At 47.7% G+C, this 26,956-nt stretch overlaps 1 protein-coding gene across 1 annotated transcript in view; it reads right to left on the bottom strand.

The window, feature by feature from the left end:
• Positions 1 to 26,956, bottom strand: part of NLRC3 (NLR family CARD domain containing 3) — a 37,042-nt gene continuing 10,086 nt past the window's right edge. Inside the window, exons 2-19 of the mRNA XM_058570200.1 lie at positions 20,034 to 20,125; positions 18,655 to 18,856; positions 16,815 to 18,564; positions 15,693 to 15,779; positions 12,828 to 12,911; positions 12,150 to 12,233; positions 10,185 to 10,268; positions 8,764 to 8,847; positions 8,004 to 8,087; positions 7,227 to 7,310; positions 6,634 to 6,717; positions 5,939 to 6,022; positions 5,381 to 5,464; positions 2,905 to 2,988; positions 2,395 to 2,478; positions 1,612 to 1,695; positions 1,101 to 1,184; positions 1 to 780 (exon numbers count right to left, since the gene is read on the bottom strand). Of these exons, the coding sequence (XP_058426183.1) occupies positions 690 to 780; positions 1,101 to 1,184; positions 1,612 to 1,695; positions 2,395 to 2,478; positions 2,905 to 2,988; positions 5,381 to 5,464; positions 5,939 to 6,022; positions 6,634 to 6,717; positions 7,227 to 7,310; positions 8,004 to 8,087; positions 8,764 to 8,847; positions 10,185 to 10,268; positions 12,150 to 12,233; positions 12,828 to 12,911; positions 15,693 to 15,779; positions 16,815 to 18,564; positions 18,655 to 18,856; positions 20,034 to 20,117 (3,306 nt within the window). The 5' untranslated portion in view covers positions 20,118 to 20,125 and the 3' untranslated portion in view covers positions 1 to 689. The remainder of the gene's footprint in view (positions 781 to 1,100; positions 1,185 to 1,611; positions 1,696 to 2,394; positions 2,479 to 2,904; positions 2,989 to 5,380; positions 5,465 to 5,938; positions 6,023 to 6,633; positions 6,718 to 7,226; positions 7,311 to 8,003; positions 8,088 to 8,763; positions 8,848 to 10,184; positions 10,269 to 12,149; positions 12,234 to 12,827; positions 12,912 to 15,692; positions 15,780 to 16,814; positions 18,565 to 18,654; positions 18,857 to 20,033; positions 20,126 to 26,956) is intronic.

The following is a 26,956-nucleotide window of genomic DNA, read 5'->3' as shown; positions in this document are numbered from 1 at the left end:
TTCCCCCCCAAAGCCCCAGTAGATAGTTGTATGTTATAGTTGCACATCCTTCTAGTTGCTGTATGTGGGACGCAGCCTCAGCATGGCCGGACAAGCGGTGCATCGGTGCGCGCCCGGGGTTCCGAACCCGGGCCGCCAGTAGCGGAGAGCGCGCACTTAACCGCTAAGCCACAGGGCCAGCCCAGGATCATACTTCTAAAACCTTCTTTTCTTCTTGAGGAAAGAAAAAGCAGTTCCCTCTGTCACCAATGCCAAATTGATACTCTTAATGGGCTTGAAGATGGCAACTCATTTCAGAGTGAGCGGGATGATTTTAACGAGGGCAGTGGAAAGGGCAGTAGTAATAAGAAATGGGCACATGATGACTTCAGGGTATAAATAAGCTCAGACCGGCTTCTTCCTTGCTGAGCTTTGAGGCCTACATCCGTGAGTCCCTTGGTGGAAGACCCTTCCCTCTATGCTGTAGCAGAGTGTCCATCTCGCCCCCGCCTGGACTGACCCTGGACCGGGAGAGGTGCTTTCAGCTTTGGCAGCACCTTTCCCGCCTCCTTGCAGGAAACCAGCTCTCATGCAACTCAGCATCATTCCCAGACCACAGGAAGGCACCCTGGAAAATGGTCTTTTTTGTTCGAAAGCTTCCAGCTGTGTCTGTCTGTCCTCCTGCCCAGTTCACCAGGAACTTGTTTTGCTCACATTTCAACAGTGCATGAGGGAGCATTTGTCTTGATAGCCTCTGAGATCATCCTGGCACCGGATTCCCCAATGTGATTTCCCTGGAGACTAAAAGAGAAGGATTAGGACAGGGGTTGAGAAATTGACTGAAGGGCTAGGGGCCTACAGGTTCTCTTTAGTAAAGAGCAGATGGTCACTACATAAAATGCAGAACTCCGTGGAAAACCTTTGTGCTTCCAGGATCCCTCCCATGGACAAGGCTCAGAATGGCTCCCTCTTGTACCAAGTTTCCCTGAAGAGCTGCTGAGGGGCTGCTTGGGAGTCAGGTGGCTCTGAGAAACAGGTGGAAGGCAGGGCCTGACCTGGGAGCAGTTCTAATGGTGAGGGAGAATAGCAGGAAAGGGCAGATGCTGCCGAGGCCCACTCACTTGATGTGCTGGAGGCCGTGGTTTCCAGACAGTGCAGTGGCAACGCATATTGCCCCGTCCATCCCCAAGGAATTCTCTTGAAGACTAGGCAGAGAAAAGAGAGAGATACTACAGTGAGCCATCTGGGACAGAAGAACACGCCCCAGAAAGCAGCACTGCATCATCTTGTGGGGCAGTTCTGGGGCTGATTTGTCCATAGGCGCAATAGCAACAGCGAGGTGGCATTTAACCCTGAGACCTTTGTCTACAAGTAGGCAGGTTGTCCCACCCAAGTGCCACAGAGGAGGTAAGAGCAAAAATGCAGATGTTAAATGACTTACCTCTGGCTCAAGCTAGGCAGAATGAACAAACCCATCCTCAATTTGGACTATAGTAAACAGAACAGTCTGAGCTATTTGTATTCGGAAGGAAGACGCTACAGAGGAGATCAAGAGCATCTTATCCCATGGGGGAGGTTCCAGAAGAGAAGTCTGCTCCTCTGGGGTGCAGGTAAGTCTCTACAACCACTCACTTGAGTCTTCGGAGACTTGAGTTGACCTTCAGAGAATTCGCCAGGGCTTTGGCTCCAGCCACTCCGATGGCATTTCCTCTTAAGCTGTCAGGAAAGACAGGAAACCTAAGGCATAGTGACAGCTAAGAGGCAAAAATGAAACCTCTTCAGATGAGGGCTACTGCATAGAGACAGCGTAGACTCAGCACCCACAGGGGTTGGGTTGCTTCTTCCTCACTCCCGGGCTCAGAACGGAGATGAGCCCTGGGGAGCAGGACACACAAGGAGGGGTGAGGCCAGCCCAACCTGGTGGTTTTGCTGGAGCCCTCATCCTGCTTTTCCATTCCAAAGAAAGGAGAGCTGGGCTGAGACATGAGAGACAACACTCCATCCAGCAGTCCCCATGTGCTCAGCTTCACGGAACCGTAAGAGCAGGGATAACCTGGACGCACCTGAGGGCCCCACAGAACTTGAGGCCTGCCCCCCGGGAGTTTGAATCTTCTCATAGACCAAGATCAGTGGCCACTGGCCATCCCAGGGGCCCGTATACAGGGCCGTGGGACATGTTCAGCCTGGGCAAGGCCAAGGAAAGCAGATAGGTAAGGAGAGGAGGACCAACAATAGTGACCCCAGGAAGGTATGAAGTGGGAACAGAGGAAGCTGGGGCAAGCTTCATCTAAGTGAAGACATTTAACTGATTTGTGAGTTTCCATGTAAATTGACTTTTTTCCTTCCATATCTATTTTGAATCAACAGCTTGGTTTCTTTGGGCAAGAGACTGTAGCCAGACACTGGAATACTTACTCAAGAATCTCCAAGGTTCTGTTCACAGCCAGGGCCTCCCCTAGCGCCTGGGCCCCCGGGGCACCAATGGAGGCCACCTGGAGACTGTAAGAGGAAATGCAGTCAACGCGACAGGCAGGGCCTCTCCAGCCCTCACGCCTACCCCAGCCCGCCTTTTGTCCATATTCACCCTTCATTTTCACTACCTCTAGATTTAGGACTGGAAGTGGTGAAATAGCACTGAAAATTGTTGGCCTGTGGTCTGTCCAAAGAACACCGTGTCTCCTATCTACACTGTCGGATGCCTAGGACAGAGATCTGGATGCTATGGATACAGGAAGTAGAGGTAGTCTCCTGGAGCGTTTGGGGGAGAACACTCCCTGAACCACTAATTCTAGATGTTTGATGTCCCGATTGCTAATATTAGGAAAATCAAACACACCGTCCTTGACGGGGAAACAAAACTAGTGCTTAGCATGAAAGGACGGTGAGGGGGCCGGCTTCCCAGCTGCCGTGCACATCGGGACTTACTAGAGAGCAGTGAGGGCCGTGTTTGCCTTCAGCGCACTGGCCACCGCACAGGAGCCTTCGTCCCCGATGGCGTTCTCCTGTAAACTGAACACAGAGCGTGACCCGTGGGGCACAGGGCCAGCACTCTAGCATGATGTGCTGAGCTTGGACCTTCTCGATTTAATTCATACCACACACACCATAGACTATACTCCCGGGGTCGCCGCCCCTCCTGTGCAGCCACTACAGCACTATGGCCTCCTAATTAACATGCAGAGGGGTCTGGGGTCTTCACAAGTCTAGACCATCAGAGGCAAACAAGAAAAGGGACACGTGGAAATACCGTCAACAAGGGCTCGGACAAAAGGGTGTGCTTTTCAAAGTCAACCAGAAAATTTTTTTTTTTAATTTTTGTCTTATTTTTTTTCCCCCAAAGCCCCAGTAGATAGTTGTATGTCACAGTTGCACAGCCTTCTAGTTGCTGTATGTGGGACACGGCCTCATTGTGACCGGAGAAGCGGTGCGTCGGTGCCCGCCCGGGATCCGAACCCGGGCCGCCAGCAGCGGAGCGCACACACTTAACCGCTAAGCCACGGGGCTGGCCCCAACCAGAAAATTAAATTGAAATCCTCCATTCCCAGGCCATTCTTGCTAGTCAGCGTTTACATTTTTTTTTTCCTCCCACATTGGAGGGAAGTAGCAGGCCCTGGAGCAGTAAATGGTTAAGAGTTTAGTTCAAGTGGACATTGGCATGTTTAAAGGAGCAGTTTGCACTGATAATTTTAGCAAACATTTGAGTGTATTGTGTAATAGAAAGCCCAATTCTGCCCTCTTAGAACTCAGGTGGGGAGACATGATTAAATGAGCAGTCACCATAGGCCAACTGCAGGCTGCAGGGAGGACCTCTCAGGGTTTCCCACCCCAGTGTGGTCTGGAGGCTGCCCAGAAGAAACAGGTCTAAACCAAAACCTAAAGGATGAGAGATGGGGGAGAGGGTGTGGCACACGTAAGGGACCCAAAGAAATCTAGTTGAGTTGCTGGAGTGCGAAACGAGGCTGAGGAGGTGCAAAGGAAGCAGATCTTTGGGGGCCTTGGAAGCCACGGTAAGGGTTGGATTTCACTCTGCAGGCACTGGGCAGCCGCTTAAACATCTTACCCAGAGCAGGGACAGATTGACGTTTTGGAATAATCTTTGTCCAGCAGTGTGAGAGGGACAGGATGTGGAGGATGCTACAGTGATGCAGGTGAGTGATGCTGGTGGCCTGGATAGTGGATATGTGGGCAGAGGGGAATTGCTGGGATGTTGGCAGGACTTGGAAATGAATTGCAAGTGGGAAGGGTGAGTAAAGGCAATGTTTCTAGTTTGCACAATTGGTGGCTGGTTCCATTCATGAAATGGGGAACCAAGAAGCTGGCTTGTGGGAGAGAGAATTTGAGCATTTGGACGTACCAGTGAGACAGCCAAGGGGAGGTGCAGAGTGGGCAGTGGATACATGGGTCTGGAGCTCAGGAGAAAGGTTGGAATATAGATGTGGGGGCCACCAGGACTTGGAAGGTAATTGGAGCCCTGGGAGAAGAAGAGAACTTCCAGAAAAAAGATATCGTTCGAGGGAAGATGGCTTAGGACACAGCCCTGAGGAAAACCAGTATTTCAGAGTCCAACAGAAAAAAAGAATGAGGAGGACCAGCCAGAGATGGGAAATCCTGGAAGCTGAGGGAGAAGAACTGGTCAGTGTCTAAAGCAGATGAGGCTTAAAGGTTAAACATAGAGTTACCATCGACCCAGCAATTCTGCTCCCAGGTATAGACCCAAGAGAAATGAAAACACGTCCACACAAAATCTTGCTCATGAATGTTCACACAGCATTATTCATAATAGCTAAAAAGTGGAAACAACTGAAATGTCCATCAACTAATGAATGGATAAACAAAACGTGGTCTATCCATACAGTGGAATGTTATTCAGCCACAAAAAGGGATGAAGTAATGATCCATGCTATAACATGGATAAACCTTGAAAACATTATACTAAGTGAAAGATGTCGGTCACAGAGACCACATATTGTATGATTCCATTTATGTGAAATGACCAGAATAGATAAATCCGTAGAGACAGTAGATTAGTTGTTGCCAGCGGCTGGTGGCAGGGGAGAATGGGGAGTGACTGCTAATGGGTATGGGGTTTCTTTTGGGGTGATGGAAGTGTTTTAAAATTTATTGTGGTGATGGTTGCACAACTCTGTGAATATACTAGAAACCAGTGAATAGTACGCTTTAAATGGGTGGATTTTATGGTATGTGGATTATATATATCAATAAAGTTGTTATTTAAAAAAAAAAAAGCAGATTAGGACAGAAACGTGGCCCCCTGGCCGTAGGGCAGAGGAGGCTGTGTGCTGGAGGCCATCTGCACTAACCCTGCGCCTGGTGGGCACTGGGGTTTCAGATTCCTCTGCTCCCCTGCCTTCCCCATGGCCCCTATGAAGGCCCCACTTACTCAAGGCTGGTCAGGCTCCTGTTGAGCTGTAGTGCTTGTCCCAGGGCCTTGGCAGCACCAGCTTGGATGAAGTTCCACTGCAGGCTGGGCAGACACAGACATGTGACCCCGTGGCCCAGGGTAGAGCCCAGGAGGTCCTGGAGGCTCCAGAAAGGGGAGGCTTCTCCCAGGAGAGTCTGACGGTAGTGACAGAGTCCCTGCAGGACAGGGTCCTGGCCGCTGATGGGCAGAACTCCTGCAGCCCTCCTCAGGCTTAGTCCCCAAGGGGTCAGTGAGCACTCCCCAGTTTGGGGTGGGAACAGGGAAAGGCTCAAAAGGCCCCTGCATGAAGCATGTGACACACAGAAGCACAGCCATGGGCACCCACCTCCCACCATTGGCCTCTCAGTGGATCAACTTCAGGAAGCAGAGCAGGGGGCAGGGCACAGCCTACTTGAGGCCCCTGAGACCATGTGGGGGGACCCCAAAAGCTGGACTTGGTCTGCTGCATCAGCTGGTTTGAGTGTGGCCCTGCAGCTCTGTGGAGGAGCGGGGTAGGTGGAGGTGCCATAGACTCACTGAAGGGACGTGAGGGCACGATTTTCTCTCACTGCCACCGCGATGGCCTGGGCACCTTCGTCGTGCAGGAGGTTGGCTGTCAGGCTGGGAGGAGGGGAACAGGGGCAAGTGAGTGGGAGCCGGCTATGAAGCTCCCTGTCTTCACTCACCAAGGAATCCAGGTTGCTCCCCTGCCTGCATTGAGGACTGCGTTGAGTCTGCTAGGATTGCCTAGCTCATGCTTGTCGGGTACGTTTCTGTGCCAGGCACTGTGCCAAGCACCTGCCCTAGAGTATTGTACCGAATCCTGACAACTCCATGAGAGGGTGGGCCCAGGCTTGGCTCACTGAGGTTCTGTGACAGGTCACCTGCCAGGAGATGGTGGAGCTGCGAGGGACTCACTCATGACCCCTGTACTGTGCTGCCGCTCACAACGTGGCCACTCCTACATGGTCCATCACCACAGGTGTGGGGGTCAGGCAGTGTCCCCACTAACCTCATCTCGTGTAATTTATGACATGGAGTGGGGGGCTTGTGCCAGGGTTGCCACCAGATGTCAGGTCTCCTGGCTACCCCCTCCCAAGCAGATCCTTCGCCAGCCTTGTACATTGGCAAGGGCAACAAGGGTCTGGCCCATCAGTCCCCCTGCTCTGGGTAGGCGAGGCCTGGGGCATAAAGGAGCCTTAGGAAGCACAGCCTGCCCCCCACTCACGTACTCCAGGTTCTTCAGGGTGCTGTTGGTGCAGAGAGCATGCGCCACGTCCTGAGCTCCCTCTGGGCTGATGGAGTTTTCTCGAAGGCTGAGGAAAGAGAAGACCCTGAGCTGCTGACTAGACAGATGAGGCCTCCAGGGGAGATAAGCCCAGGCGTTCAGGCTTTTTGAACCTAAGAAACCTCAGGTGGGACCTGGGCCTCCTGAGTGATCTGGGGTGACGTGTGAAGAGCCTGCTCCAGGAAGCTCAGAGCTCTGACGGCTAGTCAGCCAGGTGTCCTCACTTTAGGACTGTCAACAGTAGGACGGTCCAGGAGGAAGGGGATAAGACGACGGGACCTCATGAGTGTGAGGGGCAGGGGCAGGCGAGATGCTTGGGTGCCTAAAGCGCTTGTGTATAGGAAAGAAGCAGCAGAGCTTGCCAGCTGAGGGGCCCTGCCCTCCTGAGAGAGCAGGAAGAGTGCAGGAGGCTAGGTTCCAGAACCAAGCTGTCCAACCACAGATCTTCCCCATAACAGGCCCACAGGGGTAGGTTTGGGCTTCCCAGTCCCAAAGTCCCTTCAGACCCCCTGGTTAGAGAGGGAGGCTAGGACTTACTTGAGGCTGAGAAGGGTCTGGTTGACGCAGAGGGCCCCCATCAGTGCTGCCACTCCTGTGTCACTGATGGAATTGCTCTGCAGGCTGCAAACAGAGGATGAGACATAGTTAGTGTGGCTGGCCCAGGACCCAGAGGGAGCTACCAGTCCAGCCTGGGACTGCAGGCACTGGTTCAACAGGGAGTTGGGGGACCCCGAGAACAGGTGTCACCCCACACTGCTCTTCTCATCATTCCTCTTTGCTCTCCCATCCCCCACATTCCAGCCCCTGCTAAGTCAGGGAAGGTGAGTCTAGCACAACCAGCCCCAAAATCTAGACTCTGCCTTGATTGGGTGGCTCCAAACAGCTTCTAAGGAGGGTGTGTTGTGTCTGCAGCCCCCAGAGTAAGTGGCGCTGCCAAGTCTCCCCAGTGGGGGCAGCGCTGAGCTCCCCCATCCCCCACCAAGACCACTGCAGCAGACTGCCTCTTCAGCCACCTGCACCAGCTTCTCAAGGGCATTCAGTGCTTGTCACTCTGAAAACTCCAGAACCAACACCGACCCCTACTGTCTAGGGGAATGGAGCTTGTGGGGTGGGATGGGACAAGTAGGGTGGGCATGGAGGGAGAGACACTAAGATCACAGTATGCCCAGGGTTGGTGGTTGGCTGGGTTCTGGCAGGGAAGTGGCCCTGACTGACAGCTCTCCTCCAGGACCCACCCACCTTCTGGATGGGAAACCCCGGGGGGAGTCACCCTCTGCCCACAACCACCCCTGGGGGGTAATCAGGCAGACTCACTCCAGGCTCTCCAGGCTCTGGTTCACCTTCAGGGCCTCAGCCAGGGCCTTGGCGCCTCCATCACCAATGCTGTTACTGGAGAACCTGCAAGAGACGGGACATGGGTGAGCTGGCCTCCTGGAGCAGCCTGGTAGGGTGGGGCCCAGGGCCTCCTTTCCAGAGTAGGGCTGTCTGTGTTGTCTCAAGAGTGCCCAGTGCACAGTTTGTTTTGCCTGAGGCCAGTTGGGTAGTAGCTCTGCAAGTGACCACCAGCTGCCTGTAAGAGATGAAGATACCAATGTCCTTCTTGACTCCCTGGCAGGGGGCTGGGCCAACGCTTTAGTGAGAGGTATTTGTGGTACTTTATGTGAAGGTGGCCAGGAAATTCTGTTTTCTTCTGCCAGCTGGGAAGGCAGTAAATGTGAGCCTGAGACAGTTGGGGCTCACACCGTTCTGGGAATCTGGGTCTCCATTCTCCTGGTCCAGTGCTTTGGAGTCCAAAGCCAGCTATCCTGCATCCACACATTCATCCATCCATTCACTCATACACTCACCCACCCATCCATCCACTCCTCCATCTATCCATCCATCCACTTCTCCATCCACCCATCCATCCACTCATCCACCAATCCATCCATCCACTCACCCACTCATCTATCCATCCATCCACTCATCCACTCATCCATCTATCCATCTATCCCCATGCTCACAAATATTTATGATGGGTTGGGCATTGTGCCCGGCACTGAGGATACCAATTTGGCCCTTCTGCATTTCTCACATGAGCTCCTTCAGACTCCTGTTCTGCTTCAGGGCATCTGCCATCCGCTGGGCTCCCACGGGCCCGATGGTGTTCTTCTGCAGGCTGTAGGAAAGGAGAGGGGTCCTTCAGCAAAGCTGGCCACAGCCAGTCCAAGGCCAAGGACAGTCTTGTTCAAAGTGCAAGGTCAGAGACTACTCAAGTGCCCTCTCCATTTATCACAGTAGTGAGGAGCAGTCTCCAGGAAAGGTCTGTGGATTGTTGCCAAAGTGATGCCAATAGACATTATGCGGAGAGTAAGAGGCAAGAGCAGCTGGGCCCTCCCTTGTCAGAGGTTGGAAAGCGGTGACCAGTGGATGCTGATAATATCCAGTAACCTCCCAAGTGGAGAATTCCGCATACAAGCCCCACTGGCCCCTCACCCAACTAATCCTCTCAACACTCAACAGTCGACCTCCATCTAGACCAGCCAGCAGCCTGTCTCCCAGCCCTATAAACTTTCCTAGGACAGACCCTCCATTTAGGTTCCTTTTCCCTAAAAGCTACTTCCTCTTATACTAAATCTGGAGGAGGGAGATGTTATAGAATAACCCCTGTGCTCATCCTAGAAGGACAGTCAGGGCAGGACCTCTTCTGTGTGAGGCTAAATACAATCTAAACAAAAGGGACTTCTCCCTGGTTCTGGAAGGGAAAGAGACCTTCCCCTGTCTCTTTTCGTAGAGTATTTCCTTGAGAAAACTTGTGATTATAAATCCTTTCTCTGTCCCTTTGAGAAGTATGTACATCCTTTTGAAAGCTAAATAAACCTCTTGCCAGGTTACAGCCTAGAAATGTTTTTTGTAAGAGCCTCGGAGCCGTCTCTCTGAAATATATCCATCAAGGAGATAGCACTGGCTCCAAGTTTTAAGTTCCAGCTTGTCATAAAGATAGGGGAAGTTTTATTTTTCCCTTGGATAAAGGCAATTAGCAAACCCAGATCTACCAGGCGAATTTAGGATAAACTATGTGCGACAAATGATGCTGTCCAGTCCTCTTACTTGAGGACAAGTTGTTGTTTATCTTGAAAAAACATTTGTAATGGGTCGTATCTGCTTGGCTATAGAAAAGGGTGAAATTATCTTCTATATTTGCAATCTCGTTGGTGGATTGCCTATGATGCACACTGCAGTCTAGTAGAATGCTTATTCAAATAATAAAGCTGTTTTCTTTCCTACATTTGTGGCGAGGATTTTCTGGGTTGGCAGAGGGCTTTATTTTTAATTATTTCCCCAACACCTGTTCTCTGGAAAAGCAGTGGACATCAAGTTTTCCAGGGGCCATCCAGATGGATCAGAAAACCGCAGATCTTGCCCCATCCATCCCTTCTTACAGAAAACAGGCAGAGAGGCCCTTGGAGGAGGAGAGGAGAGAGGAGGCTTCTGCCAGCCAGCAAGTCCACTCACTGCAGCATGGAGAGGGTCCTGTTGGCAGCCAAGGCCTCAGCTATGGACCTGGCACCATCATCCTTGATCGTGTTGCTCTGGAGGCTGTGGAGGCAAAGAAGAGGCGCATTACCAATGGAGCACACGAGGGCACCCAAGGGTGGCTTGAACATCCACCACAGTGTCACCAAGGCCTAAGCAGGGGCCAGCAGTTGACCTCGGTGAGAAGGGGCTCTGACCATTACATGCTCTCACTGCCCACCACACAGGAACTGGGGAGTAATCAGCCCTTCCTGCTGCTGCTCGGGCCTTAGGTTTCCCTCTAGGTCTCTAAGCACTTGCCTGCTGACGGGGGACAAGGTACCCGTGGTATCTGGATAACAATAACTAGGTCATCAATAGTCCTAAGTACAGCTAAAAGCCACAGCACCCAAGTGTTGTCAAGGATGTAGAGAAACTGTAACCCCCATCCACTGCTGGTGGGAATGTAAAAAGGTGTGGCCACTGGGGAAAACAGTCTGGCAGTTCCTTAGAAGGTTAAACATAGAGTTACCACGTGACTCAGCAAATTCCATTCGTAGATACCTACCCAAATTATTGAAAACAGGTACTCAAATAATTGTACACAAATGTGTACAGCATCAGTATTCACACAGCCAAAAGGTGGAAATAACCAAAATGTCTATCAACTGATGAATGGATAAATAAATTATGGTCTGTCCATATAATGGAATGTTATTCAGCCTTAAAACCAGCCCTGGTGATCTAACAAGTGGTTAAGATTCAGCACTCTCACTGCTGCGGCCTGGCTTCATTTCACTATCAGGGAACCATATGGCCCGTCTGTCAGTTTTCATACTGTGGTGGCTGCATGTTGCTGTGATGCTGAAAGCTATGCCACCGATATTTCAAATACCATCAGGGTCACCCCTGGTGGACAGGTTTCAATGGAGCTTCCAGACTAAGACAGACTAGGAAGAAGGACCTGGCCACCCATTTCCAAGAAACCTGGCCATGAAAACTCTATGAATAGCAGTGGAGCATCATCTGATATAGTGCCAGAAGGTGAGAGAATGGTGCAAAAAGACTGGACAGGGTTCTGCTCTGCTGTACACAGGGTCGTTAGAGTTGGAATCTACTTGATGGCACTAACAAAAAATTCACCCATAAAATGGAATGAAGCACTGATACATGCTACAATGTGGATGAACCTTGAAAACATTATGCTCAGAGAAAGAAGACAGACACAAAAGGCCTTATTGTATGATTCCATTTGTATGAAATATCCAGAATAGGCATATCTATATAGACAGAAAGCAGATTGCTGTTTGCGGGGGCCTGGGAGAAGGGGAGAATGGGAAGTGACTGCTCATGGTGACAAGGTCTCCTTTTAGGGTGATGAACATATTTTGAAACTAGATAGAGGTGATGGTTGCCCAATTGTGAATCTGCTAAGTGCCATTGAAGGTATACTTTAAAATGGTGCATTTTATGTGAATTTCACCTCAATAAAAGTAAATAAATGAAAAAACCAAAACAAAATGATGGTACACACTCAACTAAGAATGGATACAAGCACAGGCCCCTAAAAGGAGCACACCAAACCATAGGAACCGTCTGGAAGATGGGCTTTTTAATGTGTTGGAAAACACCTCAGGGGAACATTCTAACACCATGGCCTTGGGGATTTCTCAATGGAGGAAAGAGGTTTTCCTCATAGATTATTTTGCCCTTCCACCTCTACATGCCCGCCCCCCCTTGTCCTCTATCCCCTGCTCAGGCCATAAACACAAGCACAATTACTAGGGAAGAACTGGAACTTGGAAACTTGCTTAGGATCCAAGATCCCGTCGTATCCAATGAGATGGGAGCTAGTATCTCATACCCACCATTTCGAATTGCCTCCCACTCTGTGGGTGGCATCAAAGGAGAGGGTTTTCTGGGCCCTCCTTGGGGGCAGCAGGACAGGGAGCCAATGACACATACCTCAGAAAGGCCAGAGTGCGGTTGATCTTCAGAGCGTCGGCCAGAGCCTTGGCCCCTTGAGGTCCAATGGAGTTACTGCGGAGGCTAGTGGAAGGAAGAGAGAGGAAGAACCATTCTCTTTCATCCAGTTCCCAGGGAGGCAAGGAGGAACAGAAGTTAACACTGACCTTTAAATCTATGATCCTTGAAAGAAATGTATCATGGTTAGGATTTCATGTTTGGTGGAACTGGGGCAGAGATCCTTATTTAGTTGAACAAGGAAGGAGTTTCCCAAGATGGCCCCAGGTGATGGGAAGAAGAAAGCAGGATCTGATGGACTAGTGGCCTTGGGCCAAGTGTGGAGAGGAAAAGAATGATAATACCAGGTTCAGGGCTGAAATTCTGGTGACTCACTGGGTGAGTCCTAACAGCTGAGGAGGAGCCATGACTTTGCTTGCTCAACTGTCCTTCCAACCCACCCAGGGTAGAGTGTGGTCTAGGGTGCTGCCTACAGGGGCTCAAAGACCTTGGAACCTGCTCTGAGGGAAATATGAGTATTATGCCCAAAGGCTACCTATGGGCTGAATCAGGGCAGCATCGATGGGACCCCAATCATTTCACAGGAAGGGACTTCACAAGATGGCTTATAAGCTCTCCCTGTCCCAATGGTGAAAGGTTGGTCTTTGGTGTCCTACTTACTCCAGAGTAGTCAGACTTCTGTTGACCAGGAGGGATCTGGCCAGAGCTTTGGCCCCTTTGTTACTGATCTGGTTCTCAGCCAAACTGCCCAAGGAGAGAGAGAGGAGTGGTTATTACAGGTCCATGAATCTTGTCGCCTATTCGTCACCACCAGGCCCATGATACAAACCCTTGGTCTCCTCAGCATTGCTGGGGCCTGGACCCAAGTGGAGATGAGGTGAGCTCTGGAGCAGAATGCCAGGCCCAGAAAAGCTGGGCAAAGTAAGGCCAGAGTGGGCAGACAGACCCTCATGCTGGCATAGGGTCCCAGGGAAAAGTTTAGCCAGAATCTAGCACAACAGCTTCTATACAAACAGCACAGCAAAGAGTATGGGCAATTATAGAGGTCTACCGCATGGATCCCAGCCAGTGGTGTGCTAGAAAACTGGCTCTCAGGAAAAAACAAAACACAGAAATCCTGATTCGTAGCATTGGCCAATTTCCATGGTGTAAATACTCCCACCATGGCCAATTTCAAGCACTCCCAGCTTGCAAAAATTCCTGAAAATTTAACAATCAGCTCTCATGAACTACTGCTGAACTCATAGTTCCACCACACCACTGGCCTCAGCGCTTTCTCTAATGCAAGAAAGGAAAATGGTAGAGTTACTACAGAACTAACTTAAAAGTAAAAGTAAAAATATCCTCCTTGAACGGGTGATTCCAGGAATATGCTGGTGGATCAACTTAATGTTGCTTCATGTACACAGTTTCAGAAATGGTAGCTGTTGAGTTTCTTTATAGTTTCTTGGGCACTTAAAACTGTGGGGCGGCCAAAGGATCCAATTAGAACCCTTGGTACTTTTCAAGCTATGTTTCAAGGGCCCCAAGGGTTCCTCAGAAAAACTTCAGGAGCCACCAGGAGGCTGAGGGGAACCAAATGCTGGGCTCTGGGCCCCCCATCCCCTCTTCTTTCATTGCCAGCAGCTCCCCTCTTTTGTCTCTCTTCTGCCTATGTCACTTTTAAAAAGGGTTTTATTGCTTAAAAAAGTTTGAAGACCATTCATCCAGACCACCTTCTATATAAATGTTCTCAAAATCTAGGGAGACTCTGTCCACTCCCCGACTAGGGCTTTTATATTTTATAACTAATATTTCATGAACCGTGTGTGTTTTCTGAAGAATGTCTTGGACATTTCAAACAGGGATGTGGCACTGAGGACCAACTGCACAGAGGTGAAGAAGGACATGTGGCTACAGAAGGAATTTTTGGCTTTATTCAGAAAAATTTCTGAGCACTATCTAGACTCCTTTAAGCAAAACACTGAACGTTGACTGTTTTGCTGGAGGCTCCCATGAAGGAAAAGATATTAATATTGGGAAGTTGTCTTTATCATGTTTCTTTCAAGAGGATTACATTTATATCTCTGACTAACAAGACAAAGGTAATCCTGCCAATAAAAGCTGACCCTTATACAGTGCTTCCTCTGTGCTGGCCTGTCCTAAGCACTTTCCTTGAATTAACTTGTTGAAGCCTCTCAACAGCTCTAAGAGGTAGCGCGCAGTAAAGGATTAACCTTGCCCCCGGCTCCTGAGAGGTGACCTCTAAGCCTTTGGAACATCCTGCCTGACATTGACCTATTGACCTGGGGCCCTTGGGCCTTGCTGGGGTTTATCTCATAGTGTGATTTATGGTGGGGCCTTGGGCCCTGCAGTGTCATCTTGACCTCTGGAGGGGCTGGAGACTAAGGTCAGCCGTGTGGGTGGTCAGGTATGTCTTCATGATGGACCCCCAGTAAAAACTCTGGACACCTCACTCAGGTGGGCTTCTCTGGTTGGAATACTTTGTGTGTGTTGTCACATGTCGTCACTGGGAGCCTGACCGTACTGGGAGGGGACAGGTGGAGTCTCGGGCCTGGCCTCTTTGGGACCCTGCCCCGTGCACCTTTTCCCTTTGCAGATTTTAACCTGTATTGTTTCAGTGTAATGAACCACAACTGTGGATCTGATGGCTTTTCTGAGTTCTGTGAGTCCACTGAACCTGAGGATGGTCATGGGGACCCCTGAACTCACAGGTGGATACCTTTTAAACCCCATTTTTACCCTCCATAGGCACAGAGGTGACTATACAAGGTCACACAGAGCCCACCATTCTAACCACTCTCCTCAGTGACTTAGTTTTTCTCCCAACTCATCCTACACTTCTATTTCCTCGCATAAAGGTTATGTCAGAACTCAGAAGCTTGTGTGAGGATGAAAACCTACTCTCTGGGTCGTATTCTCCAAACTCCCCTCCCTAGTTCTCCAGAAGCCACCCTCAGGTCATCATATCCATTCAGCTACAAACCAGGGTGTTACTCAGACTTGGAAATGTTATTACAGGAGAAACTTCATAAGCACATAGATTTGTTTGACAGTCAGTATATAAACTTTCATCTAATTAAACATTAAAGATGCAATGTTTAAATTTTAAATTTTTAAAATTGTTTTGAATTTTAACTCATTTTCTTAATTAAAAAAAATTTTCATTTTATTTAAAGATGCAATTCTGTGTCCATAATACTGTTTGAGAGCAAACTTTGAGACAACCTGAGAGAAAATTGGGCCTGGCACCACATCAGCACATATGGTGCTTGGAGAAATGCTTCTGTGTCCCTCATCTGATGCTCATCGTATTTTTCCCTCTTCTTACAGGAGGTACCTGAGCCTCTGGAACTTCCTGGAATGGTTGGAAACAAGCAGCCTGCATCCTGAGCCACAAGCTTCAAAGATACCTCTACCTGAAAGCACCACTGGCTGATTGAGCAGAGAGGAAGACGGGAAAGGAGCCCCAGACCCTGAGAGACAAGTGGGCACCCTTGGCAGGATCTCCAGGGTCAGCGTTACCTGATCCTCTGAATGCGACAGTCCTTTCCACTCAGCACACTGCCCAGCAGCTCCATCACAGGATCCTGGAACTGGTTGGTATCCAGCCTGGTCAGGAGGAACAGCGATAGTGAATAGTACCACCACCCAGAGGCAGGTGGGATGAGGCCCCTGGCAAAGGGCTGGCATCGGGGCAGTGAAGACACTCAGGCTTGATGTGTCTGGAAAGGCTGGATCCTTTCCCTCTCCCTCCTCTCCATCCCAATGCAGGCCACTCCATGTGGCTCAGAGATCTCTTCCAGCACACCCACCATGCTCAGAGTTTTCCTACAAGGGTGAACTGGGAGGCTCAGTGGCATGAGCCCTGGGGTTCCTACCCAGAGAGGTGTCTTCCCAGCAGCCCCGCATGCCATGTGCATCTGCGGGACACTGGTTGCTAGCACTCCTCCTTCTGAGTATGCGGAAGCTGCTCTCAGGTCCTGAATGGCCCTGGTCCTATAACCTTCCCTCCTCACTCCCCCTGCCAAGGTCCAGAGCAGAGGACAGAGGATGGACTGAGGGCAGAGTGAGTGTATGTCATTTCCATCAGCACTGGGATGGTTTACAGAGTGTTGTAGGTTCAATTGTGTCCCCCACAAAAGATATGTTGGCATTCTAACCCCCCCAGTGCCTCAAGAATGCAATCTTATTTGGAAATAGGGTCATTGCAAATGTAATTAGTTAAGATGAGGTCATATTGGAGTAGGGTGGGCCTGTAATCCAACATGACGGGTGTCCTTACAAGAGAGGAGAGCACTATGTGAAGACAGAGGCACAGGGAGAAGGTGGCCTTGTGATGACAGAGGCAGAGACTAGAGTGATGCGTCTACAAACCAAGGGATGCCGGCAAACACCACAAGCTAGAGAGGCAGGAAAGATTCTCCCCTATAGGCTTCAGAGGGAGGACAGCCCTCACAACACCTTGATTTTGGACCCTGGCCTCCAGAACTGTGAGAGAATAAGTTTCTGTTGTTTTAAGTTGTGGTCCTTTGTTATGGCAGCCCCAGAACACTGATACAGAGGGGCATGGTGGAGGAGAGGAACCTTCTAGGTCCTCTGCTCTCTCTTCTGCCCACACACCCTGCACCCCGCCCGGGCGCCCACCTCAGGCTCCGGCAGTAGAGCAGCTGGGACAGCAGGCTTTGGAGGACGCCTTGGCTGAGGCATAGGGACAGGTTGGCCTCCTGGGCGCAAGTGTCCGACACCTGCAGGAGGTAGGCCAGGGCGGTACGGTGATGGGGGCTGGTCAGCCTGGCCAGGCCCCCACTCTCCATGGCCTCCTCCACACCCCGGGCCAGCTCCGTGTGCTGTAGCTCATGCAGGCAGTGCAGGACATTGATCGCCCGGGCGCAGACCGCGGTGTCGCGGCGCAGGCAGCCCTGGAGGACCTCAGCCACCTGGGCCCGGTAGCCCTGGTGCTCACCCTGGGCCAGCAGGGAGCCAGCCAGCAGGGCATTGACCCTTGGAGACAAGAGGCCCGAGAGGAAGCGCAGGAACACGTCCAGCCGCCCATCCTCAGCCTGCATGGCCCGCTGGGCCGTGCTTCTGAAATGCGTGAGGAAGCCGAGCCGGGGCCAGGACACGCCACCCTCGGTGAAAAGGTCGAAGATGGCCCTCTTGGATGCGCTATAGTAGTACGCGGCCGCCACAAACTCCTGCAGGGACAGATGGGTGAAGCAGTAGGCTGCCGAGGAGGCCAAGGTCTCCTCCCGCTGCAGGAAGCAGCTGCACAGGGTGCTCTGCAGCAGAGCCAGGTCCACGCCAAATGCCTTCAGGTCCGGCTCGTAGAACACGTACTTCTTCTTGACCAGCCCATGGAAGGCCAGCCGGCCCAGTGTCCCTACCATCTTGCGGCCACTGTGGGCCAGCTGCTCAATGCGAGGGCTCGCCTTGCCCTTCTCCTGCCCCTCCCCACCAAGGGCCATCCTGAAGTACCAAGAGTAGAGCTCACACAGGGTCCTTGGAGGCCACAGCTCTGCGTCCTGGGGCCCCGGCCTGTTGTGGCACAAGTGGCCCAGTGCCAAACCCGTGAGCCGGCAGAAGGCTGGGATGGTGCACATCAGGTAGAGGGCCCTGTCGGCCTGCACCTGGCTCAGGACCCAGCCCGAGAGGACCTGGTCCTCAGGGAACAGCTGCTCCAAACACACCTTGATTTCCTCCTCGTTAAAGCCCCGGATCTCGGTCATCCGGTCCACCAGGCCCCCAGGAATCTGGCCAGCCGCACTGGGGCGGGAGGTGACCCAGACAGAAACTTCTGGGAAGAGGTTGCCCCGGATGATGTTGGTGATCAGGTGGTCCACCTGGATCTCCTTCTTGGGGTCAGTGCAGGCCACAGTATTGGAGAAGTCCAGAGGTGTCTTACACTCGTCCAGGCCGTCCAGGATCAGGAGGACCCTAGTTAGGGCTGCTGCTGCCAGGCCAGCCTCCCCAACATGCGGGAAGACAGAGCGGACGAGTCTGTCTGCAGACAGCTTCTCGTGGGTGTTGAGATCCCGGAAGGTCAAAGGCAGTACCAGTGAGAAGTCCTTACCGACCTGCCCCCGGGCCCAGAGGCAGACAAAGTCCCTCACCAAGGTGGTCTTGCCCACACCGGCCACTCCAATGGTGATGGAGATCCGAGGCGGGATGGACACCCGAGACAGAGGTAGGAAGAGCCTGTCCAGGGCAATGGTCTTGGTGGAGCACCAGCCCCCGCGTGTGGCCTCCACCTGCGTGAAGTCGTGTTCCTTCAGCTGCAGGTCCGTCAGGCCCTCCACCAGGAGGAGGCTGGTCAGCCTGGGCGAGGGGCTGCCCAGCTCCTGGCCGCCTCTCACCCTGCTCAGCAGGGCCTCGCGGTACTTCTGTATTCTCAAGTCTGCAGGATAGAGGCCAGAGGGGAGGGTTGGGAAGGGCGAGGGAAGGGGAGATGGAACAAGGGCCCAGGGATACCCCTCTGTCTACCTACCATTGCTGTGGGGGCCCAGAGGGGAGTCCAGTGCTCTGTCGGGGGTCTGTGGGGCCAGGGAGCCCTGACCGCCCTTCCCTGCCAGCAGGTCCACGAGAGCTTTCACCTGCTCAGCTGGGGAGCCAGCGCCGTGGCCCTGGCCAGCCTCCCCGCCTGTCCGCACCTCCTGCTTCCTCATGGAGTCCGAGATTGCTGCCAGGAGCTGTGAAGAGAGAGCCTGAACCTGCTACCTGCTGTGTCCCCACCGAGCAGCCTGGGACAGGTGAGCAGGCCTCCAGGGATTGGTAGGGACCCACCCTTTCTCCTTCCCCAGACTGTGGGTGGCCCTCGGTTTGGCCTCCAGGAAGGGGTTGGAAGGGCTGCCTGTTCCTGGCTGGTGAGAGTAGTCCCTGAGCATCGCTCAGATGCAGGGGGCCAAATGGATAAGAGCCAGGGCCCTGGACTTGAACCTGAGCTCTGCCACTTACTGGCTGTGTGACACTGGGCAGGCCGCCTGAGCTCTCTGTGCTGTGGTGTCCTCATTTGCAACCTGGAAATGGTGATGAGGTTATGAGCAACTCCACTCACAAGAAGGGGAGAATGAAAGAAGCCAATCCAGAAAGGCTGCATGCTGTATGATTCTAACTCTATAACATTACTGAAAAGACAAAACTATGGAGATAGTACAAAGATCAGTGGTTGCCAGGGGTTTGGGGCAAGGAGGGAGAAATGAATCGCCGGAGCATAGAGGATTTTAGGGCAGTGAAATTACTCTGTGTGACACTACAGTGGTGGATACATGTCATTATACATTTGTCCAAACGCATAGAATGTACTACACCAAGAGTAAACCCTAATGTAAACTCTGGGCTCTGGATAATAATGATGTGTCAATGTAGATTCATTGGTTGTAACAAATGTGCCACTCTGGTGGGGGATGTTCATAGCTGGGGAGGGTGTGCATAAGTGGGGGAAAGGGGTATATGGAAATCTCTGTACTTTCCACTCAATTTTTCTGTGACCTAAAACTGCTCTAAAAACTAAAGTCTATTAATTAAAAAAGGATGGAAAGAGGAAGGGAAGGAGGAAGGGAGAAGGGAAGGAGGAAGGAAGAGTCGAAAAGGAGGGGAAAGTGGGTTCTCAGAGCAATTGCTCAGCTACTTTTCTTACTCTGTTTTCTTGGGGTCTCCTGACCCACAGGCAGCACTGTTTTCTGCTGGGGACAGTGATGCTAAGAGGCAAAGCCATGCCCCAGTCCCACCTGCTCACATTCCTTTTCCTCTCCAGGGACTTGAGTGGCTCCCATTGTCAAGGCTGGCTGCCCCGCTATGTGTCCCTCCCTAAGCTAAGACGGATGCTTGAGGACCCTGAGCCCACCCTACCCCTGCTTCCCTCATCACCTGTAGGGGCAGGATGTCCAGCCCACGGCAGCATTTCCGGCAGGGCCCCAGGAACTCAGGGGGTGAGGGTCCGCCATCCCTCATCCACGGATCTAAGAGAGAAAACAGGATGTGGGGCTGGGCAGAGGTCACGCCTACTGCTTTGGGTGGCAGCAGCTCATTGAAATGGGTCCAACCCATGCCTTCCAGCCCTGTGGTTCTCTGGGTCTCAATGTTATTCACTTAAGAGGAGTTCACTGGCTACAGCCCCAAGGCTGACCTTGGATTTGCCTTGGGGTTCCTGGGCGCTTTAACTCAAGATGAACCTTTTCACATACAAAATGCTAAAAGAAGCTCAGTGACAAGTAAAATCGCATTTTCCAGCCATTCAGTTCATAATGATGTTGGAGAGTTGAGTGCAATGAATTAGAGGTAGATGATGCCCAACCCAACCTAACTAATCTGGGAACATGAGAAGTAGGCCAGGGCGAGGCCACTCCCCTCTACTTCTTCAGAATCTTTCTGACTGTTGTCACTCTCTTATTGTTTTAAATGTCAAAATTAAGGGGAAAAAAAGAGATGGGATTTTGATTAAAGTCACATTAATGTGTACAGGTTAACGTGGGTATTATTGAGGTCTTCCTTTAGATCTTTTAGTAAAAGATCTTGCCCATTTCTTATTTGTATCTAGGTATTTTTAAACAGTTTTTGTTATTATGAATTTTGTTGGTATCAAAGAAAACAATTTTTTGTGTATTTTATCCCATATATTAGGTACCATATCCCATCAACATATTATCCCATATCCCATCAACATATCAGACAGTCACATTAATTCTCATCATTTTTCAGTTAATTCTTTTTGGACTTTTGAATTACTGCAATACAAATAATTTCATCTCTTTTCTAAAATTATAACTCTTATTTTGAACAATTTTTCTACATTGGCCAGACCCACTGCTTGCTTTGCACAATGTTGAATGACAGCAGTTGTAGCAGGCATCCTTGTCTTACTCCTGACCCTACCAGGAGTGGTTCTAGCGCAAACTGTTAAGCCTGATGTTTGTGACAGATTTCTATTTTCAGGTTACATATTTCAGATGTTCCTCTTGGAAAATATTCCTTCGAATCTTAATTTCCTATTACCATTCAAATAACATTATATAATACTTATTGAAGGCTTACTGTGTTCCAGACATTCTGTTAAGCACTGTATTTACATCATTTCATTTACTTCTTGTAACAACTCTCATTACCATTATTTCTCCCATTTTATAGATGAGGTCACTGAGGCCAGAGAGGTTAAATGACTTGTCCAAGGATACACAACTGCGAAGCAGTTGAGTTGGGATAGAAACCAAGGCTTCACTGACACCAAGCCATGTGCTGTATGATCTACTGCCTCTTATGTATGTTTACACATTTAAAAAAAAATTTTAGGTGTGTCTGTTAAATTAGCAAATGACTTTTTAGCAATATTGATATAATCACATGATTTATTTCCATTCATTCATTCAACTAGCAGATATTTATTGAGAGCCTGTTGTGTGTTCCAGGCACTGGGGATGTGAAAGAGAACAAGTTAGACGAAGTCCCTACCCTGTGAGTGTAGTAGGGATGGGGGATAACGACAATAAAGAAGAAAACAAGTGAATAAGGAAGGCAATTCTGATGGTGGTTAGTGCTGTGAGTGAAATAAACAGTGTGAGTGATAGAGACTTGGTGGTCTAGGGAGAGGGGATGCTTTAGTCATGGTGGCCAGGGAGCGCCTCTGTGAGAAAGCTACATATAAGCAGAGATCTTAAGGGTAAGAAACAGTTAGTCATGCAAAGAGCTCGAGGAACAACAAGTGCAAATACCCTGGTGTTAGAAGAGCAGAAAAAGGCCAGAGTGCTGGAGCACAGTGAATGAGACAGTGAGCTCAGAAAAGGGGTTAGGAGACAAGGTCAGAGGGGGAAGTTTGGATTGTCATAGGGGGGTTGTATTTGTTCTAAGTGTGGTGGGAAGCCACTGGAGGGAGTGACGTGACTAATGTATATCAGATCTCTCCTTTAATCTGTGAGCTACACTAATAGATTTTCTAATATTGAACCAACCTTGCCTTCTTGAATACAATCTTCCATTTATATTAAGCTGTATAAAACAGGGTGGGCTAGCACCAGAATAGATACATAAGTCAATAGAACAAAAAATAGAGTCCAGGAACATATACATATTTATATTATTTAAGTATGAAGGAGTTTGGTAATATGACAAAAATAGCATTTCACATCAGTGGAAATGGTGTTGGGGCAATTAGCCAGCCTATGAAAAAAGTTTTTTGAGCTTTACTTCACAATGAACACAGAATTTAATTTCAGTTTGGATTAAAGAGTTAAAATTATAAATAAAAAAGCATATGAAGAAAATATGAGAGAATATTTTAAAATATTCTTTGGGTAAGGGAGGCTTTTTAATGCAAGAAATAAAATCCAGGAGTCATAAAAGGGAATAAAATTGTCATAAATTTGAAAGTCATAAAACTGAAAGAAAACCTCAAGCCAGGAGTCAACATATGCAACATACATGAAAGAGCATTAATATCCTTAATATATAAAGAACTCTTTAAATCAATAAGAAAGAAATAACCAAATAGAATTATAGACACAGATAGATAATTATGGACACAGAAAGAAATAGAAAAAAGGACACAGATAATTCATAGAAGTATAAATGACGAAGGCTGAAAAGTTGCTCAATCTCACTAATGATCAAGAAAAAACAAAACAATGAGCTATAATTTTTCATCTATCTTATTAGCAAAGATTATAAAAACATAACAGTCTGCATTGGTGAGAATATGGGAGTAGTAGGAATCTTACTACGTAGTTGGTGGGATCATATTAATACAATGATTCTGGATCATAATTTGCCATTATCTATTGCCATTTAATATCTTTGACCCAGAAGTTCCACTTTGGGGAATTTATCCTAAAGAAATAATTGGACGAGTGTACAAAGATGTGACTACAAGGATAATCCTGAAAAATTGTTTATAACAATGGGAAATTGAAGGAGAAAAACTGAATTTCTATCCAAAGAGGATTGGTAAAATTATTATGGTCCAGTTATACGGTAGGAAACTATGTGGCCATAAAAAATAATAAGGTCAAACTGGAAAAATGTCCACAGTGTATTTTTTTGTCTCTTAATGTCATAAGGTTTTAATCACTTTTTTGGGATATAATTTATACACAATAAAATGCACCCATTTCAAGTGTACAGTTAGATGAGTTCTGACAAATGTATACCCCCATATAACAACTACCACAATTAAGATATTGAACATTTCTTTCTCCAAAAAATTGTTCCTTCATGCCCTTTTGCAGTCTATCCCAACCATACCCCTCAGGCCCTAAGCCATTGGTCTGATTTTTTTCACTATAGTTTAGTTTTGCCTTTTCTAGAATTTCATATAAATAGAATCATACAGGATCTATAATTTTTTTTTTTACTTTTTAAAAATTGTGGTAAAACACACATAACATATTTACTATCTTAACCATTTTTAAGTGTACAGTTCAGTGGTATTAAATACATTCATGTTGTTGTGCAACCATCACCACCATCATCCCCATAACTCTTTTCTTCTTGTAAAACTGAGACTTTAGACCTATTAAAAAACCAACTGCCCATTCTCCCCTCAGCCCAGCCCTGGCAACCACCATTGTACTTTCCGTCTTTATGATTTTGACTACTCTAAGTACTTCATACAAGTGGAATCATACAGTATTTTTCCTTTTGTGTCTGGCCTCTTTCACTGAGCATAATGTTTTCCAGGTTCGTCTATGTTGTAACATGTATCAGAATTTCATTCCCTTTTATGGCTGAATAATATTCCATTGTATGTATATACCACATTTTGCTTATCCATTCACCTGTCAGTGGATACTTGGATTGCTTTTATGTTTTAGCTATTGTGAATAATGCTGCTATGAACATGGGTGTACAAATATCTCTTTGAGACCTTACTTTTAATTCTTTTGGGTATATACCCAGAAGCGGAATTGCTGGGTCATGTGGTAATTCCATTTTTAGTTTTTTGAGAAACTGCCACACTGGTTTGCATGGCGGCTTTACCATTTTACATTCCCATCAACAGTGCACAAGTGTTCCAATTTCTCCACATTCTTGCCACTACTTGCTGTTTTCTGATTTTTTGATAGTATCCATACTAATGGGTGGGAGATAGCATCTCATTGTAGTCCTGATTTGCATTTCCCTAATGATTAGTGATGTTGAGTTACATACTTATTGGGCATTTGTATATCTTCTTTGGAGAAATATCTATTCAAATACTTTGCCCATTTTTAATCAGGTTGTTTGCTTTTTGTTGTTGTTGAGTTTTAGGAGTTCTCTATACATTCTAAATATTAATCCCTTATCAGATATATGATTTGCAAATATTTTCTCCCCTCCTGTGGGTTGCCTTTTTACTCTGTGGTTAGTGTCTTTTGATACACAAATTGTTTAGTTTAATAAAGTCCAATTTGTCTATTTTTTCTTTTTTTACCTGTGCCTTTGGTGTCATATTCAAGAAATCATTGCTAAATCCAATGTCATGAAGCTTTGTCCTATGTTTTCTTCTAAGAGTTTTATTGTTTTAGGTCTTCCATGTAGGTCCTTGATCCACTTTGAGTTAATTTTCGTATATGGTCTTAGGTAAGGGTCCAACTTCATTCTTTTGCCTATGGATATCCAGTTTTCACAGCACCATTTGTTGAAAAGACTGTCCTTTCCTTGGTTAATGGTCTTTATGCCCTTGTCAAAAATCATTTGACCACATATGTGAGGGTTTGTTTCTGGGCTCTCTACTCTATTCCATTGTCTATATGTCTGTCTTTATGCCAATATCATACTGTTTTGATTACTGTAGCTTTGTAGTAAGTTTTGGAATTAAGAAGTGTGAGCCCTCCAATTTTATTCTTCTTTTTCAAGATTGTTTTGGCTAGGAACAACAAAAGATCCCCAATAGCCAAACCAATCCTCAGAAAAAAGAACAAAGCTGGAGGTATCACAATCTCTGACTTCAAAATATACTACAAAGCTATAGTAATCAAAACAGCATAGTACTGGTACAAAAACAGACACACAGATCAATGGAACGGAATTGAAAGCCCAGAAATAAAACCACACATCTATGGACAGCTAATCTTCAACAAAGGAGCCAAGAACACACAATGGAGAAAGGAAAGTCTCTTCAATAAATGGTGCAGGGAAAACTGGACAGCCACAGGCAAAACAATGAAAGTAGACCATTATCTTACACTATACATAAAAATTAACTCAAAATGCATTAAAGACTTGAATGTAAGACCTGAAACCATAAAACTCCTAGAAGAAAATATAGGCAGTACACTCTTTGACATGGGTCTTAGCAGTATCTTTTCGAATACTGTGTCTTCTCAGGCAAGGGAAACAAAAGAAAAAATAAACAAATGGGACTACATCAGACTAAAAAGCTTCTGCAAGGCAAAGGAAACCATGAGCAAAATGAAAAGACAACCCACCAACTGGGAGAAAATGCTTGCAAATCGTATATCCGACAAGAGGTTAATTTCCAAAATATATAAAAAACTCACACAACTCAACAAGAAAACAAACAACCCGATCAAAAAGTGGGCAGAGGATATGAACAGACATTTTTCCAAAGAAGATATACAGATGGCCAGGCAGGCACATGAAAAGATGTTCAATATCACTAATAATTAGGGAAATGCAAATCAAAACTATAGTGAGATATCACCTTATACCTGTCAGAATGGCTATAATTAACAAGACAAAAAAATAACAAATGTTGGAGAGGATGTGGAGAAAAGGGAACCCTCATACACTGCTGGTGGGAATGAAAACTGGTGCAGCCACTATGGAAAACAGTATGGAGATTTCTCGAAAAATTAAAAATAGATATACCATATGATCCAGCGATCTCACTACTGGGTATTTATGCAAAGAACATGAAATCAACAATTCAAAGAGATTTATGCATCCCTATGTTCATTGCAGAATTATTCACAATAGCCAAGATGTGGAAGCATCCCAAATGCCCATCAATGAATGAATGGATAAAGAAGATGTGGTAAATACATACAGTGGAATACTACTCAGTAAATCAGCCAAAATCGTGCCATTTGGGACAACATGGATGGACCTCGAGGGTATTATGCTAAGAGAAATAAGCCAGACAGAGAAAGACAAACACCGTATGATTTGACTTGTATGTGGAAGATAAACAAACACATGGATAGGGAGAACATATTAGTGGTTACCAGAGGGGAAGGAGGTGGGGAAGGGCAAAAGGGGGAACGGGGCACATATGTATGGTGATGGATAAAAACTAGACTATTGGTGGTGAACACGATGCAGTCTATACAGAAACTGATAAATAATAATGTACACTTGAAATTTACCCAATGTTATAAGCCAATATGACCTCAATAAAATAATTTTTTTTTAAAAAAAGATTGTTTTGGCTATTTAGGGTGCCTTGAGATTCCATAGGAATTTTAGGATGGGTTTTTCTATTTCTGCAAAACAATGTCCTTGAGATTTTGATAGGGATTGCATTGAATCTGTAGATAGCTTTGGGCAGTATTGACATTTTAACAATATTATGTCTTCTAGTTCATGAGCATGGGATATGTTTCCATTTATTTATGTCTTATTTAATTTCTTTCAGCAATGTTTTGTAGTTTTCATTGTACAAGTCTTTTACCTCCTTGGTTAAGTTAATTCATAAGCATTTTATTCTTTTTGATGCTATTGTGAATTGAATTGTTTTTGTAATTTCCTTTTCAGGTTGTTCATTGTTCACGTATAGAAATGCAACAGATTTTGTATCCTTCTGGATTCATTTATTAGTTCTAACAATTGTTTTGTGGAATCTTTAGTGGCTTCTACATAAA

The sequence above is a fragment of the Diceros bicornis genome, chromosome 26, assembly GCF_020826845.1.
Source record: "Diceros bicornis minor isolate mBicDic1 chromosome 26, mDicBic1.mat.cur, whole genome shotgun sequence".
NCBI lineage: Eukaryota > Metazoa > Chordata > Mammalia > Perissodactyla > Rhinocerotidae > Diceros > Diceros bicornis.
The sequence above is the reverse complement of the archived record's forward strand: the minus strand, read 5'-3'. Positions and strand labels throughout refer to the sequence as shown.